The sequence below is a fragment of the Oncorhynchus keta genome, chromosome 19 (genome assembly GCF_023373465.1).
Source record: "Oncorhynchus keta strain PuntledgeMale-10-30-2019 chromosome 19, Oket_V2, whole genome shotgun sequence".
NCBI lineage: Eukaryota > Metazoa > Chordata > Actinopteri > Salmoniformes > Salmonidae > Oncorhynchus > Oncorhynchus keta.
In genome coordinates this window covers 62,054,084-62,068,238 of record NC_068439.1, presented here as the reverse complement: position 1 = coordinate 62,068,238, position 14,155 = coordinate 62,054,084, and the positions used below count along the sequence as shown (strand labels likewise).

The 14,155-nt window shown below is 42.9% G+C and overlaps 1 protein-coding gene across 1 annotated transcript in view; it reads right to left on the bottom strand.

Moving 5' to 3' along the window:
• The window catches only part of galnt14 (UDP-N-acetyl-alpha-D-galactosamine:polypeptide N-acetylgalactosaminyltransferase 14 (GalNAc-T14)), a 116,298-nt gene that overhangs the window by 23,753 nt on the left and 78,390 nt on the right, over positions 1 to 14,155 (bottom strand). Inside the window, exons 9-10 of the mRNA XM_052470972.1 lie at positions 3,120 to 3,223; positions 1,283 to 1,409 (exon numbers count right to left, since the gene is read on the bottom strand). Of these exons, the coding sequence (XP_052326932.1) occupies positions 1,283 to 1,409; positions 3,120 to 3,223 (231 nt within the window). The remainder of the gene's footprint in view (positions 1 to 1,282; positions 1,410 to 3,119; positions 3,224 to 14,155) is intronic.

The following is a 14,155-nucleotide window of genomic DNA, read 5'->3' as shown; positions in this document are numbered from 1 at the left end:
GTGCATCTCTAGCGTTCCACACTGTCCTGTTCAGCTCATTAAGCTCGTCTACACCCCTATCCTATGCTATCCACTTGACCCTCACAGGCAAGAATAAGACAGCCTACTTTCAGAACTCACATCGCTCCTTTCCACCTTACACGGTCTCAGACGGAAGCATACTCAACACTACTGCGACACAGCCTGGCTTCTGAGCAGCAGCAGAAGATTTTGAGACAGAAAAGGGAGTAGCAGCTTGTAACACAAATTACAGTGATATTGTGCAGAGAGCGGAGCACGGAGAGTGCAGGTGAATAAATTACATATAATTATCAGAGAGCATGCTGAGCCACCAGCTGCCATTAGAAGCCTGGCTTTCTTTTCAGGACATGAAATCAAACATCATACTTGGAGTAATTATTCATTAACTTGGCTGAACTATGCTACACATACAAATTTTGTTGACAGGATTCATTAATTATTCATTGGGGGGGCCTAATGTGTTTTGTGTTGTAGGTAAAGAGGGGAAGCTCATCAGTGAATGAACAGTGAACACACACTGCCAGTCAGTCAAAGGAGAGGCAGCCAAGTCAAGGGTGATTTTTGCACAACACATTTTCTGAAAACGGCTCTGTAATCAAATCAAATAGTGCGTTGTTCACTTTACATATTCAGTCCACGCCGTGACTTTCCTGAAGGCTAAATGCAAATGAGAAAAACAAATGAAGAAAACTGATTCTGTCGATAATTGCATTGTTAACCAAGGGCAGCATTTCTGATTCATGCCAAAGTTGAACATTTGATAAAGAATGACATTATATGTAGGCAAAACTTTTCAGAAAGAATAACAGAAATTGGGTGCACTCGTACGATCAGCTAACTAAAGCCCTGCCAAACACAGCAAGAACATGATTCTAATCCCCAATATGGAAAGAGAGCCAAACTACTCTGATGTACAGAAGAGAATAGAGCTTAGCATAATGCATTCAAAAGACAATGTTTGGCAAAGCTTTAGAGAAAACTACAGAAAGTCTTCAATTTGTATTTGCCACGTTCGCTGCAAATCCTATCCCACTATTGGGTTGCATTGCACGAATACCGGCCTACAGCTCAACAACTCACACAGTACATATCGAGTGGTACAGTGCAGCACTTATTTTGGTTGTTGTAGGCTACTTTTTATCTTGGAGCATACGGATAGATACAGTAAGATATAGGTCTTACTTGATGTAGGTGTTGGGTGCCTTTGTATTTTGGAGCAGGCTGTGAGATAGGATACAGTACAAATGGAGTCAAGTCTTACTTGATGTAGGTGTTGGCGTTGCCCTCAGGGAAGATGTAGGGGTGTTTCTTGCGGAAGACGTGGCCGACCCTGCTGCAGGGGATAATCTCTAGGCTCCCTCCACACATCCACACCCGGAACGAGATCTCTATAGGGTTTCACACACACAACACAACACACACCCCACACAACACAACACACAAAACACAGCTACCATTAGTTATCATTGTCCCATGGAATTACTGTATTGTGTGTTGTATGTTCAGTGCTTGTAGACTGTATGAGTTATGGGTGAGAGGAGGCACAGTGGGACAACAGAGTCTTAAGGAGAGAGCGCTCATATACTGTAAGATGGAGAATGGTTACAGGGGATAGGAGAGGTTAAATTCTAACACACAAAGTTTCACATACAATGTCTTGATCATCTACAAGTGAAACCAAATTAAGCTATACTCCTGTTAAGACGTTATACTATTCCTCATCCCAATACAATCCACACACATTACTCATCATCTTTATCAGCATCTGTCGGAAAGGTAGCAAGTTCAAATCCCCGAGCTGACAAGGTACAAATCTGTCGTTCTGCCCCTGAACAGGCAGTTAACCCAATTTGTTCTTAACTGACTTGCCTAGTAAAAAAAATTAAATCAGCATCTATATATGGGGCTCTGATACCTTGAATATTAGATAACATGCTTGCCCCCTCATATCTCATTTTTAAATCTGCCATGTCCAATGCTCACTTAATGAAGCCACAATAATGTAAATGAAGTCCTTTCATTGCCTGGTCTAATTTAGCCCAGACTAATATACTAGCCTAAAGACATCCACCTGTCTTTCAAACCCAACAAAGTTGAAGTTTCATAGCCTCATTATCATTGTATATGCTGTGTTTTTCTTTTTCAGAGTAACATCTTCAACACTTCCCCAACATGCCTATGAGTTTTTTCTGCATTTCAAAGTGTCAAAGGGAGCAGCGTAGGGAATATTTTCCATCTAGGAGAGAAAGTGCAAAAGAGAAAAATAAAAGAGAGATGTGAAAGAGAGATGGAGAGAGAGAAAATAAAAAAGACTGGGGAAAGAGATAAAGAGAAAGTGTGAGAGAGAGAGCATCCTATTCAAGTCTTACTGTACCCCTGTCTCTGCTTTGTTCTCTAATGATCTGAAGCCTCAGCAGCAGTACAGACAGTGGAACCTGTCTGTCTAATATATGAACCCCAGCATCCTTCTGCCAGAGATACATGGGAGAGTACTCGTCAGCCTCCTGGCCTTTTTAGAATCTGGAACACACTATGAATCATCCCCACCACTACCACGGTTAGCTCGGACTGCTGTGCACAACTCGCCTGCAGATGTACCTGACAGGAGCAAACATGAAGCAGGGAAGAGAACTACTAATGCTACCTATTGCTCCAGGGTTCTGGCTCTGACTGGAATAGCTGAAATGTTTACACTCTCTCTAGCTTATTTGACAGTGGTGCTAGAAATTCTGCTTAATATTTGTGTCTTCTTGACCATTGACACTTTATAGTCAACTAAATAGTAAGTGTTACAAGTCCAACATATGGAGTGGATTTGATTGATTTGAAAAATTATCATTTTGGGGATTTGGGACTGTGGTAAAATAACCATTACAAACCCACAGAGTATCCCTCAAAAACTTCCAACACAATACATCAACTGTCCCACTTTAGTGAGGAAAGTTCTCGTGACGGCAACGCCCTTGAGCAGACAGAAGGACTGGTGTCAGCTATAGAGGCAGGCTATAAGTGCTGACAGACTGACACGCTGCTGCCACTCGGGTGCTCTCAGGCAGCCTAATCCCCTCAGCTCCAGCCCAGTCAGCTGACTCACTCACCAAAGTTCTCCCCGCCCCAGATGTCCATGGCTGTGTCATACTTCCCCAGGTGGTTGAACCACGACTTGTCAATCACAAACAGCCCTCCGGCAATGATGGGAGTCCTGAGAAAGAGAAGGCGAGAGAGAGAGAGAGTATTCAGAGGATATTATTTTATGAAATATTGACCAAATAGGATATGATGACTTCTCCCACCAAAATGTCAGTCAGACATGAGGTAGTTTGGTGATGTTTTTGGCGATACTAAGAACACATTATAAATCCAAGTCGCTGGTAGAAGACTCCAACCTATCTAAATCCGTCTCCACACAGTTGAGTCTTGCTGATGTGAATAATGATGCTGGCCCGGCCTGGCGAGTCTCAATGAGTGTGTGTGTGAGCCGCTGAGTAACATCTCAATTGATTGAGTGATACAGGAGCCAGCCGGCGACAAACCCGGCCTGGACTGGCTGACAAGCAGAGTTTAAGCGGATACCTTCTCATTATCAGGCGGAAGCTGCACCCAGGCCCTCCACGGTGTGCCAACTGGGGCCTATCTAACACAATAGACTCACAGCACACGACCAGACAATGCAGAGAGAGAGGGAGCTGAGAGAGAAAGGGGAGGGAGAGAGAGGGGTAGAGAGAGAGAGCTCTTATGTTGCTGACTTCAAGGCAAGCCATTTTAAAAGATTTTTGATTCTTTCATTTTGAAAGACGAGGAGCATCGTCTTGTCTCTAGAATAGACACGCTGTGATGCTCTCTGGCGTCAACAACATATTCTCCACATTCATTTTCTCACAGCGGTTTCTCATTCCCTGTCTCTGTCTGAAGAACCTGAGTAATTTACACTGAACAAAAATAGAAACGCAACATGCAACAATTTCAAAGATACAGTTCATAGGAAATAAATCCATTGAAATAAATAAATGAGACCCTATGGATTTCACATGACTGGGAATATCTGTTGGTCACAGATGCCTTAAAAAAAAGTAGGGGAGTGGATCAGAAAACCAGTCAGTGTCTGGTATGACCACCATTTGCCTCATGCAGCGTAGATGTCACGCCCTGGTCAAAGTATTTTGTGTTTATCTTTATGTATTGGGTCAGGCCAGGGTGTGACATGGGGTTTTTGTATTGTGGTGTGTTTTGTCTTGGGGTTTTGGTGTGTATATATTGGGATTGTAGCTAGTGGGGTTATCTAGCAAAGTCTATGGCTGTCTGGAGTGGTTCTCAATCAGAGGCAGGTGTTTATCGTTGTCTCTGATTGGGAACCATATTTAGGCAGCCATATGCTTTGAGTTTGTCGTAGGTGATTGTCCTTAGTGTCCTTGTTCCTGTCTGTGTTAGTTTTCACTAGTATAGGCTGTTTCGGTTTTCGGTACGTTCTTTGTTTTGTAGTGTTTGTATTTTAGATTTGTGTTACTTTTTTTGTTCATTAAACATGGATCGCAATCTACACGCTGTGTTTTGGTCCGACTCTCCTTCACCACACCTAGAAAACCGTTACAGTAGAGTTGATCAGGCTGCTGATTGTGGCCTGTGGAATGTTGTCCCTCTCCTCTTCAATGGCTGTGCGAAGTTGCTGGATACTGGCAGGAACTGGAACACGCTGACATGTCAATCCAGAGTAGAGGTCGACCGATTATGATTTTTCAATACCGATATCGATTATTGGAGGACCAAAAAAGCCAATACCGATTAATCGGCCAATTTTTATTTATTCATTTGTAATAATGACAATTACAACAATACTGAATGAACACTTATTTTAACTTAATATATAATACATCAATAAAATCAATTTAGCCTCAAGTAAATAATGAAACATGTTCAATTTGGTTTAAATAATGCAAAAACAAAGTGTTGGAGAAGAAAGTAAAAGTGCAATATGTGCTATGTAAGAAAGCTAACTTTTAAGTTCCTTGCTCTGAATATGAGAACATATGAAAGCTGGTGGTTCCTTTTAACATGAGTCTTCAATATTCCCAGGTAAGAAGTTTTAGGTTGTAGTTATTATAGGACTATTTCCCTCTATACCATTTGTATTTCATTAACCTTTGACTATTGGATGTTCTTAGGCACTTTAGTATTGCCAGTCTAACAGTATAGCTTCCGTCCCTCTCCTCGCTCGAACCAGCAACACAACGACAACAGCCACCATCGAAGCAGCGTTATCCATGCTGAGCAAGGGGAACAACTACTAGAAGGCTCAGAGCGAGTGACGTTTGAAACGCTATTACTGTGCGCTAACTAGCTAGCCATTTCACTTCGGTTACACCAGCCTCATCTCGCGAGTTGATAGGCTTGTAGTCATAAACAGTGCAATGCTTAACGCACAACGAAGAGCTGCTGGCAAAACGCACGAAAGTGCTGTTTGAATGAATATTTACATGCCTGCTTCTGCCTACCACCGCTCAGTCAGATACTTAGATACTTGTATGCTCAGTCAGATTATATGCAACGCAGGACACGCTAGATAATATCTAGTAATATCATCAACCATGTGTAGTTAACTAGTGCTTATGATTGATTGTTTTTTATAAGATAAGTTTAATGCTAGCTAACAACTTACCTTGGCTTACTGCATTCACGTAACAGGCAGTCTCCTTGTGGAGTGCAACGAGAGAGAGGCAGGTCGTTATTGCATTGGACTAGTTAACTGTAAGGTTTCAAGATTGATTCACCCAAGCTGACAAGGTGAAAATCTGTCGTTCTGCCCCTGAACAAGGCAGTTAACCCACCGTTCCAAGGCCGTCATTGAAAATAAGAATGTGTTCTTAACTGACTTGCCTAGTTAAATAAAGGTACACTTAAAAAAATAAAAAAATAAAAATTGCCAAAGCGGCAAATCGGTGCCCAAAAATATGGATTTCCGATTGTTATGAAAACTTGAAATCGGCCCTAATTAATCGGCCATTCCAATTAATCAGTCGACCTCTAATCCAGAGCATCCCAGACATGCTCAATGGGTGGCATGCCTGGTGAGTATGCAGGCCATGGAAGAACTGGGACATTTTTAGCTTCCAGGAGTTGTGTACAGATCCTTTTTGATATGGGGCCGTGCATTATCATGCTGAAACACAATATAATGCCGGTGGATGAAGGGCACGGCAATGGGCTTCAGGATCTTGTCACGGTATCTCCGTGCATTCAAATTGCCATTGATTAAATGCAATTGTGTTCATTGTCCGTAGCTTATGCCTGCCCATACCATAACCCCACCGCCACCATGGGGCCCTCTGTTTACAACATTGACATCAGCAAACTGCTCACTCACACGACACCATACACACTGTCTGCCATCTGCCCATTACAATTGAAACTGGGATTAATCCGTGTGGAGTACGCTTCTCCAGAGTGCAAGTGGCCATTGAAAGTGAGCATTTGCCCACTGAAGTCTGAAGTCAGTTAAGACGCCAAACTGCAGTCAGGTCAAGACCCTGGCGAGGATGACGAGCACGCAGATGAGCTTCCCTGAGAAGGTTTCTGACAGTTTGTGCAGAAATTCTTTGGTTGTGCAAACCCCTGGTCTCAGACAATGCCGCAGGTGAAGTAGCCAGATGTGGAGGTCCTGGGCTGGCGTGGTTACACATGGTCTGCGGTTGTGAGGCCGGTTGGACGTACTGCCAAATTCTCTCAAATGAAGGTGGAGGTGGCTTATGGTAGATAAATTATTATTACATTCTCTGGCAATAGCTCCGGTGGACATTTCTGCAGTCAGCATGTCAATTGCCCGCTCCCTCAAAACTTGAGACATCTGTTTTGATGTCCCCATATACAAAACCTATGTACAGTAATGATCATGCTGTTTAATCAGCCTGTTGATATGCCACACCTGTCAGGTGGATGAATTATCTTGACAAAGGAGAAATGCTCACTAACAGGAATGTAAACAAATTTGTGCACAAAATCTACGAGAAATTATACGTTGTGCGTATAAAACAATTCTGGGATCTATTATTTCAGCTCATGAAACATGGGACCAACACTTTACATCAGGGGTGTCAAAGTCAAATGGACGGAGGGCCAAATAAAAAATTTAGCTACAAGCCGAGGGCCGGACTGTTCGAATGTTCATTGAAAAATTTTTAAATGACGCATATAGTCTAGTGAACCTAATTGAACCTACTGAAAACCTAACAAATATATTCCAATATGATCAGATAAATAAAGCAATATTTTCTTATGGCTCTGTCAGTAATCTTTAATTTTCAACAGACACAAAAGACAAATTTCCTTTATATAAAAATCCCCATAACATGAACATTAAATGAAAGAAACCGGTATTCAAGGCACCATCAGTAGCCTATATTTTCTATTTTAGCAAAAAGTGGGCTAAATTTACTTCAAAGAAAAAAACAATAATAGCAATTTTCTATCATCCACAACTGAAATATTTTTAAAATATAATTGGATTGAAATACAATAAAATAAAGTGCAAAAATCTATTAATCAAAAACAACACTTTGTTTAAGGAGAAGTAACATGCAGTGAAAACAAATATTAAACTTTAACTTTTAAACTTGAACTGAGTAAAAAATGTGATTGCACAGTAATGTTCACTTGTTTGAGGTTGAGGGTGATACTTGGTGGTGTCCCATCTTTTCCACAAGTTCATCAATGTTCGGGGTAAGGCTCTGAGCTGAGGAAATCCTCAGAATTGAGTGGAGGTGTTCAGCAGTAAGTCGACTTCTGTGTGATGTTTTGTTCAAGTTCATCAAAGAAAACAGTTGTTCACACAGGTATGTGCTGCCAAACATAGACAACGTTTGAGCAGCCTGGATGCGCAGCTGGGGCATTGTGTCGGGGAGGAAACGGGCGAACTCCGCAGCACCCACTGCCGCATATTTTGCCCTCAGTGCATCATTGCATTGGAGGTCAATCAACTCCATTTGGAGGTTTGGTGGTGAGCTTTCCACGTCAACAGCAAATGGGTTACCGAGCAGTTCCAACCTGCTTTTTGTGCTTCAAAGTCAGCAAATCGGCGTCGAAAGTCAGCGGCAAGCATACCTATTTTATCAGCCAACTGTGCGCTCGGGAACGCACTGGTAGAGAGCTTCTCTTTCATGGTCTGGCAGCTGGGAAAGTGGCTCAAATTTTCTTTCCGCATCTGCGTCTCCCACAGAGTCAGTTTGGTTTTAAATGCCTTCACTGTACTGTACATATCAGAGATGACACGATCCCGACCCTGCAGCTGCAAGTTCATTGCATTCAGATGACTCGTAATGTCACACAGAAAAGCCATTTCACACAGAAACATTTCGTCTCGGAGTTGTGTTGTGTCTTTCCCTTTGCTGTCCAAGAACAGACAAATCTCCTCACGAAGCTCGAAACATCTTTGAAGCACCTTTCCCTGGCTTAGCCATCGCACCTCTGTGTGATAAGGCAAATCACCATGCTCCGTTTCTAACTCCGTCAGAAATGCCTTGAACTGGCGGTGATTCAAACCTTGGCTCTGATAAAGTTAACTGTGCGCGTGATGATGCTCATTACATGCTCCATTTTCAAGGCTTTACCGCACAACGCTTCCTGGTGTATGATACAATGATAAGCTGTCAGCTCACCTGTCGCGTTTTCCTCTTGCATCTTTTCCCGTATCTTCGCCACCAGTCCGCTCCTGTGTCCACACATCGCAGGTTCCGTCGGTTGTCAAACCCACGAGTTTTTCCCAAGGCAGCTCCATCTCATTTACACATCTTGACACCTCTTCATACAAATCATGCCCCGTAGTTGTGCCATGCATAGGACGTAAAGCCAAAAACTCCTCTGTCACGCTTAGGCTGGAGTCCACTCCGCGGATGAAAATTGACAACTGGGCAATGTCAGAAATGTCGGTGCTCTCATCCACAGCCAAGGAATATGCAATGAAATCTTTCCCTTTTTCACAAGCTGCTCTTTTAGATTGATGGACAACTGGTCTACTTCTCGGCAATGGTGTTTCTGCTCAGACTCACATTTAAAAAGAGTTGCCTTTTTTCTGGGCAAACTTCGTCACAAACTTTAATCATGCAGTTTTTGATGAAATCCCCCTCCGTAAATGGCCGGGCTGATTTAGCGATCTCTTCTGCCAAAATAAAACTGGCCTTGACAGCAGCCTGGCCTTGTGATTTGGCTTTTGAACAGAGCCTGTCGAGATTTGACGTTTTAATTCCTCTGCCTTTTGTAGCCTTTGTTCCATGTCCATATTCTTGTTTTTGTCCGCGTGTTTCGTTTCATAATGTCGTCTCAGATTATACTCTTTCAGTACCGCCACACTTTCTCCACACAGAAGACACACAGGTTTTCCAGCTACCTCCGTGAACAAATACTCCGACTCCCACCTTGTTTGAAACCCCGGTTCTCAGTGTCCACCTTCCGTTTTGCCATTTTTGATGGGTATCTGAAAGTTAATTTTACTGTGATGCTGACAACTGCTGTGCCAATAAATATTGAAATGAAGCAGCCTACTGCTCGGTGCGTCACCGTTGCATTGTGGGAAATGTAGTATTGGTGCGTGTAAAAGATCTGCGGGCTGCCGGCTTGCTGCGGTCTACGGGCCGGTTCTAATAATAAATCAAGATCATCCCAGGGGCCGTAAAAAACCTTCTCCCGGATGTGGCCCGCGGGCCTTGACTCTGACATATGTGCTTTACATGCTGCGTTCATATTTTTGTTCAGTGTAGTTTGACCAATATTCTTGAGGCAATACTACCTTCTCTGGTCATTTATAATGTCTCCAGAGTGCACTCGAGGCTACGTCTTAAAAAGTTAGCACCAAAATAGATACATTGACATTTGACAAAATTACAACTCTCGACAGCGAGAACCTTGGCTGCACCCTGAAAACAGCTTTAGGCTGCATGTTTTCCTCCTTCATTTAAAGTCTTGCATCAGGACATTACTATTTCTGGTAGAAAACATAAAGATTCATGATTTATTGATTCAGCTAACTATATATCAGCATAAAGTTAGAAATAGCGTATGAGGAGGCCTTGGGAGAGCTATTATTTTATTTAACCTTTATTTAACTAGGCAAGTCATTTAAGAACAAATTCTTATTTACAGTGACAGCCTAGGAACAGTGGGTTAACTGCCTTGTTCAGGGGCAGAATGACATATTTTTACGTTGTCAGCTCAGGGATTCGATCTAGCAATTTTTTGGTTACAGGCCCGTCGCTCTAACCCCAAGGCTACCTGAGAAAATTCAGCCTAGAAAAACAATAAAATAGAGAAATTGATGATTCTCTATTTACCAGAAAGAGACATCCTTTGTTGTATATTTCCCCTGCTGCAACATAAGTACAGTACATGCCAGACCTGAAGGAAGTATTACAAGAGGAAAACCTAATTTGACAATGCTGTAAAACCCTGAGGTACATGCATCACCAAATCCTCCCTAGTTATTGGTGTCTGCCATTAACTACTGCTGCTGCTTCCCATTTTCAGATCCCACTTTTTTTCAGACACTGTCCATAAATAGACACCCCCTCCCACTGGAGAGAAGACATGACAGAAAATGACATGCCTATGACAAACAGATGATGATGATGATGATGGGATTGAATGACTGGGTGATGATGTGCCGGCAGCGACAGGAGAGCAACAGGCTAGTAAGAGATGGAAGATGGGGGGATAATGACACATTTGTGACTCAACATGCCCTACGGAGTCTTGTTAGCAGTGCTCTTTAAGTGATGTGTATTATTGGGTCGATGCGATGAAGAAGAGGGATTGGCAAAGCATAATCTGTCTCCATTGACCTTCTCTCTAACACTGTGCACACACGCACACACACGCTCTCACACACACACACACACACACACACACACACACACACACACACACACACACACACACACACACACACACACACACACACACACACACACACACACACACACACACACACACACACACACACACACACACACACACACACACACACACACACACAGGAACCCCATGCTCCAACCATCTGTGCCTCTTTAGCTCACCGCCTCTTCCAACACCCTCTCAGTTTCAGTCCCACCACTCCTGGTAGGTCTCTGCTAAAAAGTGTGTGTGTGTGTGTGTGCCCAAAACCACACGTCTGTCTATCTCTACCAGTGTGAGGAGCAGACTCCATGTGACACTGCACCAGTCTGGGCACTTGGCCCATGCTGCCAGGCTGTGTGATGTGGGATCGGCTTCCCACCAGGCCTGGGTCTGTGCCTGGGCTATTAGAGGGCCTTATTATTCTAACACCCCCCAGGGGCTGGGTGCTGGGGCGGGCACAGAGGGATGTAGGGTATTATACAACGGGTGGGTCTAATCCTGAATGCTGATTGGTTAAAACCACATTCCAGCCGGTGTCTATTCCACAAGTTACAACAGGCTAAATCTATGACGTTAAAATGCCCATTTACTCTCTTCCATCTGACTGTGCAATTCACTGTCTAATCAGCCCAGGCAGGCAACTTATGAACTTGATCTCCGCTATAAGAAAAATCATCTAGACATTTGTTTTCATCAGCGGATATTTGAATAAACCTTACTGTCTGTCTCTCTAACATTTGCAACATTGTTTCAATATTCAAATTCGATCTCCTGCTGTCCCATAGTAATGAACATGTCGGGAATCGGGACGAGACAGACTGGCAGGCAGCTTTTCTCAGCCAGTTGAAATCATGAATCAGCTGGCATCATTTTTATTGATATATACAAAGAAATGTCAATTGAAAAAAGGTCAAATGGAACACAGCTAATTTGCAGTCTTTCTAGCTTCAGTTTGAAGTGATTGTGTTACTGTAGCTGTGTTGTTGGCTAGCTCCTCTGAACAAGTGTCCTGACGAGAGAGTACATGTTCTATGCCAGGCAAAATCGCGCCTCATTGGCTCATTGTTATGGATGTATCCAAATAAATGTCACTAGAAAACAAAAGCAAATGCAGCTACTTTGGTGTTATTCTGGCTGCATTTTGATGTGACTGTAAGTTAGCCGTAGATGGCTAGCTAGTAAGCAAGGGATAAGAACGTTGCCAGCCAGTATGGCAATGGAACATTTAGAACGAACGACTGGGTCGAGTCTCTAGCAACCCTAGATTTGTGTCGGGACTATATCTTGTGGAAGGATGAAATAGTATGAATAAATTCATCAAAATAAGAGAGGAATGAAAGATGGAAGTACAGACAGAGAGCTGAGTAAAGAAGTATGAAGAGGAAACTTAGACGAGGGGAGAAAAGAAAAGAAAACAGAAAGAGAAGAGGAGGGAAGATGAGAGACAGATTGCCCTGAGCAGGACTGAGGGACGCAAGTGGAGAGGCTCACCATCTTACTCATTTCTCAAGTGGAGGGAAGATGGCAGCCCACAGCCAAGCATCTCTGACACTCTCACCAGCGCTCATTGGCAGGAGCCAAGGCTCTCAATCCCCGCACAGCACAGTGAATATTCATGACAGAAACACATGTGTGACCGACCGGCTCGATTTGGTCATATGTAGCTATTTAAAAAAAAACATTGGATAAACGTAGAGAATCAGAGCTAGAAACACTACATTGGAGGAACAACGGAAAAGTACTTCTGCTTTGAAAGTTGATAAACTTGTAAGCTCACTTTTGAGAAAATGGCCCTTGATTGTTTGGTACACCTACAGGAGAGCTCTTCTTGTCCACACTCACTCAGCATCGTTCACACCCTCTTAAGCTTTAGCTCCACCCATCTCATTAAGTGTTCACATCTGAGGCTAAACATAGTGAGTATGGTAATATACTTAACAACCAATGATTTCAAGACTAAATACTGACTAAATACTGGTTTATACTACGTCTATCGACGTCTACGTCTATATACAGTTGTCACAGTGACATCATAAACATTCTATTGTCGTCTGACATCAAACTTGTTGTAATTTTGTAAAAGTATAAACAGACAGCGGCCTGGTGGTCCAAAATAGCATAACTGGTGTATTTTAACACCAATAAACCCATCCGTTTACAAATGAATTTAGTATATATCAATCTAGCAAACCAGCTTGTTAAGTTAGCCGGCAATGTTTTAAATTGGGGCTAATTTGTATTCATTATTACAGAAACAGAAAGATGACCTACGAGTTAATGGCAAGCTAATTACAGAAAATAGCTTACGGTTGTGAATGTGACGAAATAAAAGCAGGGCATTCTACCAGAGAATTTTAGAACTGAGACACTCGTTGGCCTAACGTTATATCCTAATCTGACTTTAGTGCAGGTCATGTTGTTCTCCACATTACCGTCTCTGGTAAACACACACTATATCAAATCAAAGTTTATTTGTCACGTTCACAGGATACAGATGGTGTAAATGGTACAGTGAAATGGTCACTTGCATATTGGAGTCTTTTGTTTAGACATGTAGCTGGCTCGCTAAACAATTTACCATCATTCCAACTCATAATGTTACTACTACCCTGCCTTAATTTTGACAACAGTATCAAGTATTTTCTTAGAAAATATGTTCCTTCATAGAAATGTGTGCTAGTGTTTTGAATATAAAAGTTGTTTATCTCTGTACCTGGAGAATAATTATTACCGGAAATGAACAGAGAGACTGAAAGGGAGAGAGAGATGTGTGAGAGAGATCAATCAATCATTCTAGCCGAGCATTAAAATGACCTGCCCTGGATTCAGAGCCATCCGGGGCCAGGAGGATTAAAGATGATCAACTATTTTTGGCTAAAATAATGCAAAGGTGCTTTAACTGGCAGTGGTCCGGTCCCCTCTCTGATCTTCTCTGGGCTGCATCCTCATTAGCTGTGCTGCTGCTATCTCTGCAGAGATCACTGGTTTAACTGCCTCTTCCAGCTGCTGCTGCTGCCTAGTCCGCCTCTCCCTCTCTCCTCCCTGATTGACTGTTCAGATCACAGTGCAGTGAAAGGCCACAGGGAGAGACTTCATTCCACTGTTCCTCCGCTCTGCTCCATCAGATGAAAAAGAAAAAACATGGCTGCATGCTGCCAGCCACTGGACTTAGGAATGGAGGGATGAGCTGTCAGGCAGGCAACCCCTACTCCCCTCCTCTATCCTTCTGTCCCTCTACTCTCTTCTCTTCTGCAGCCAG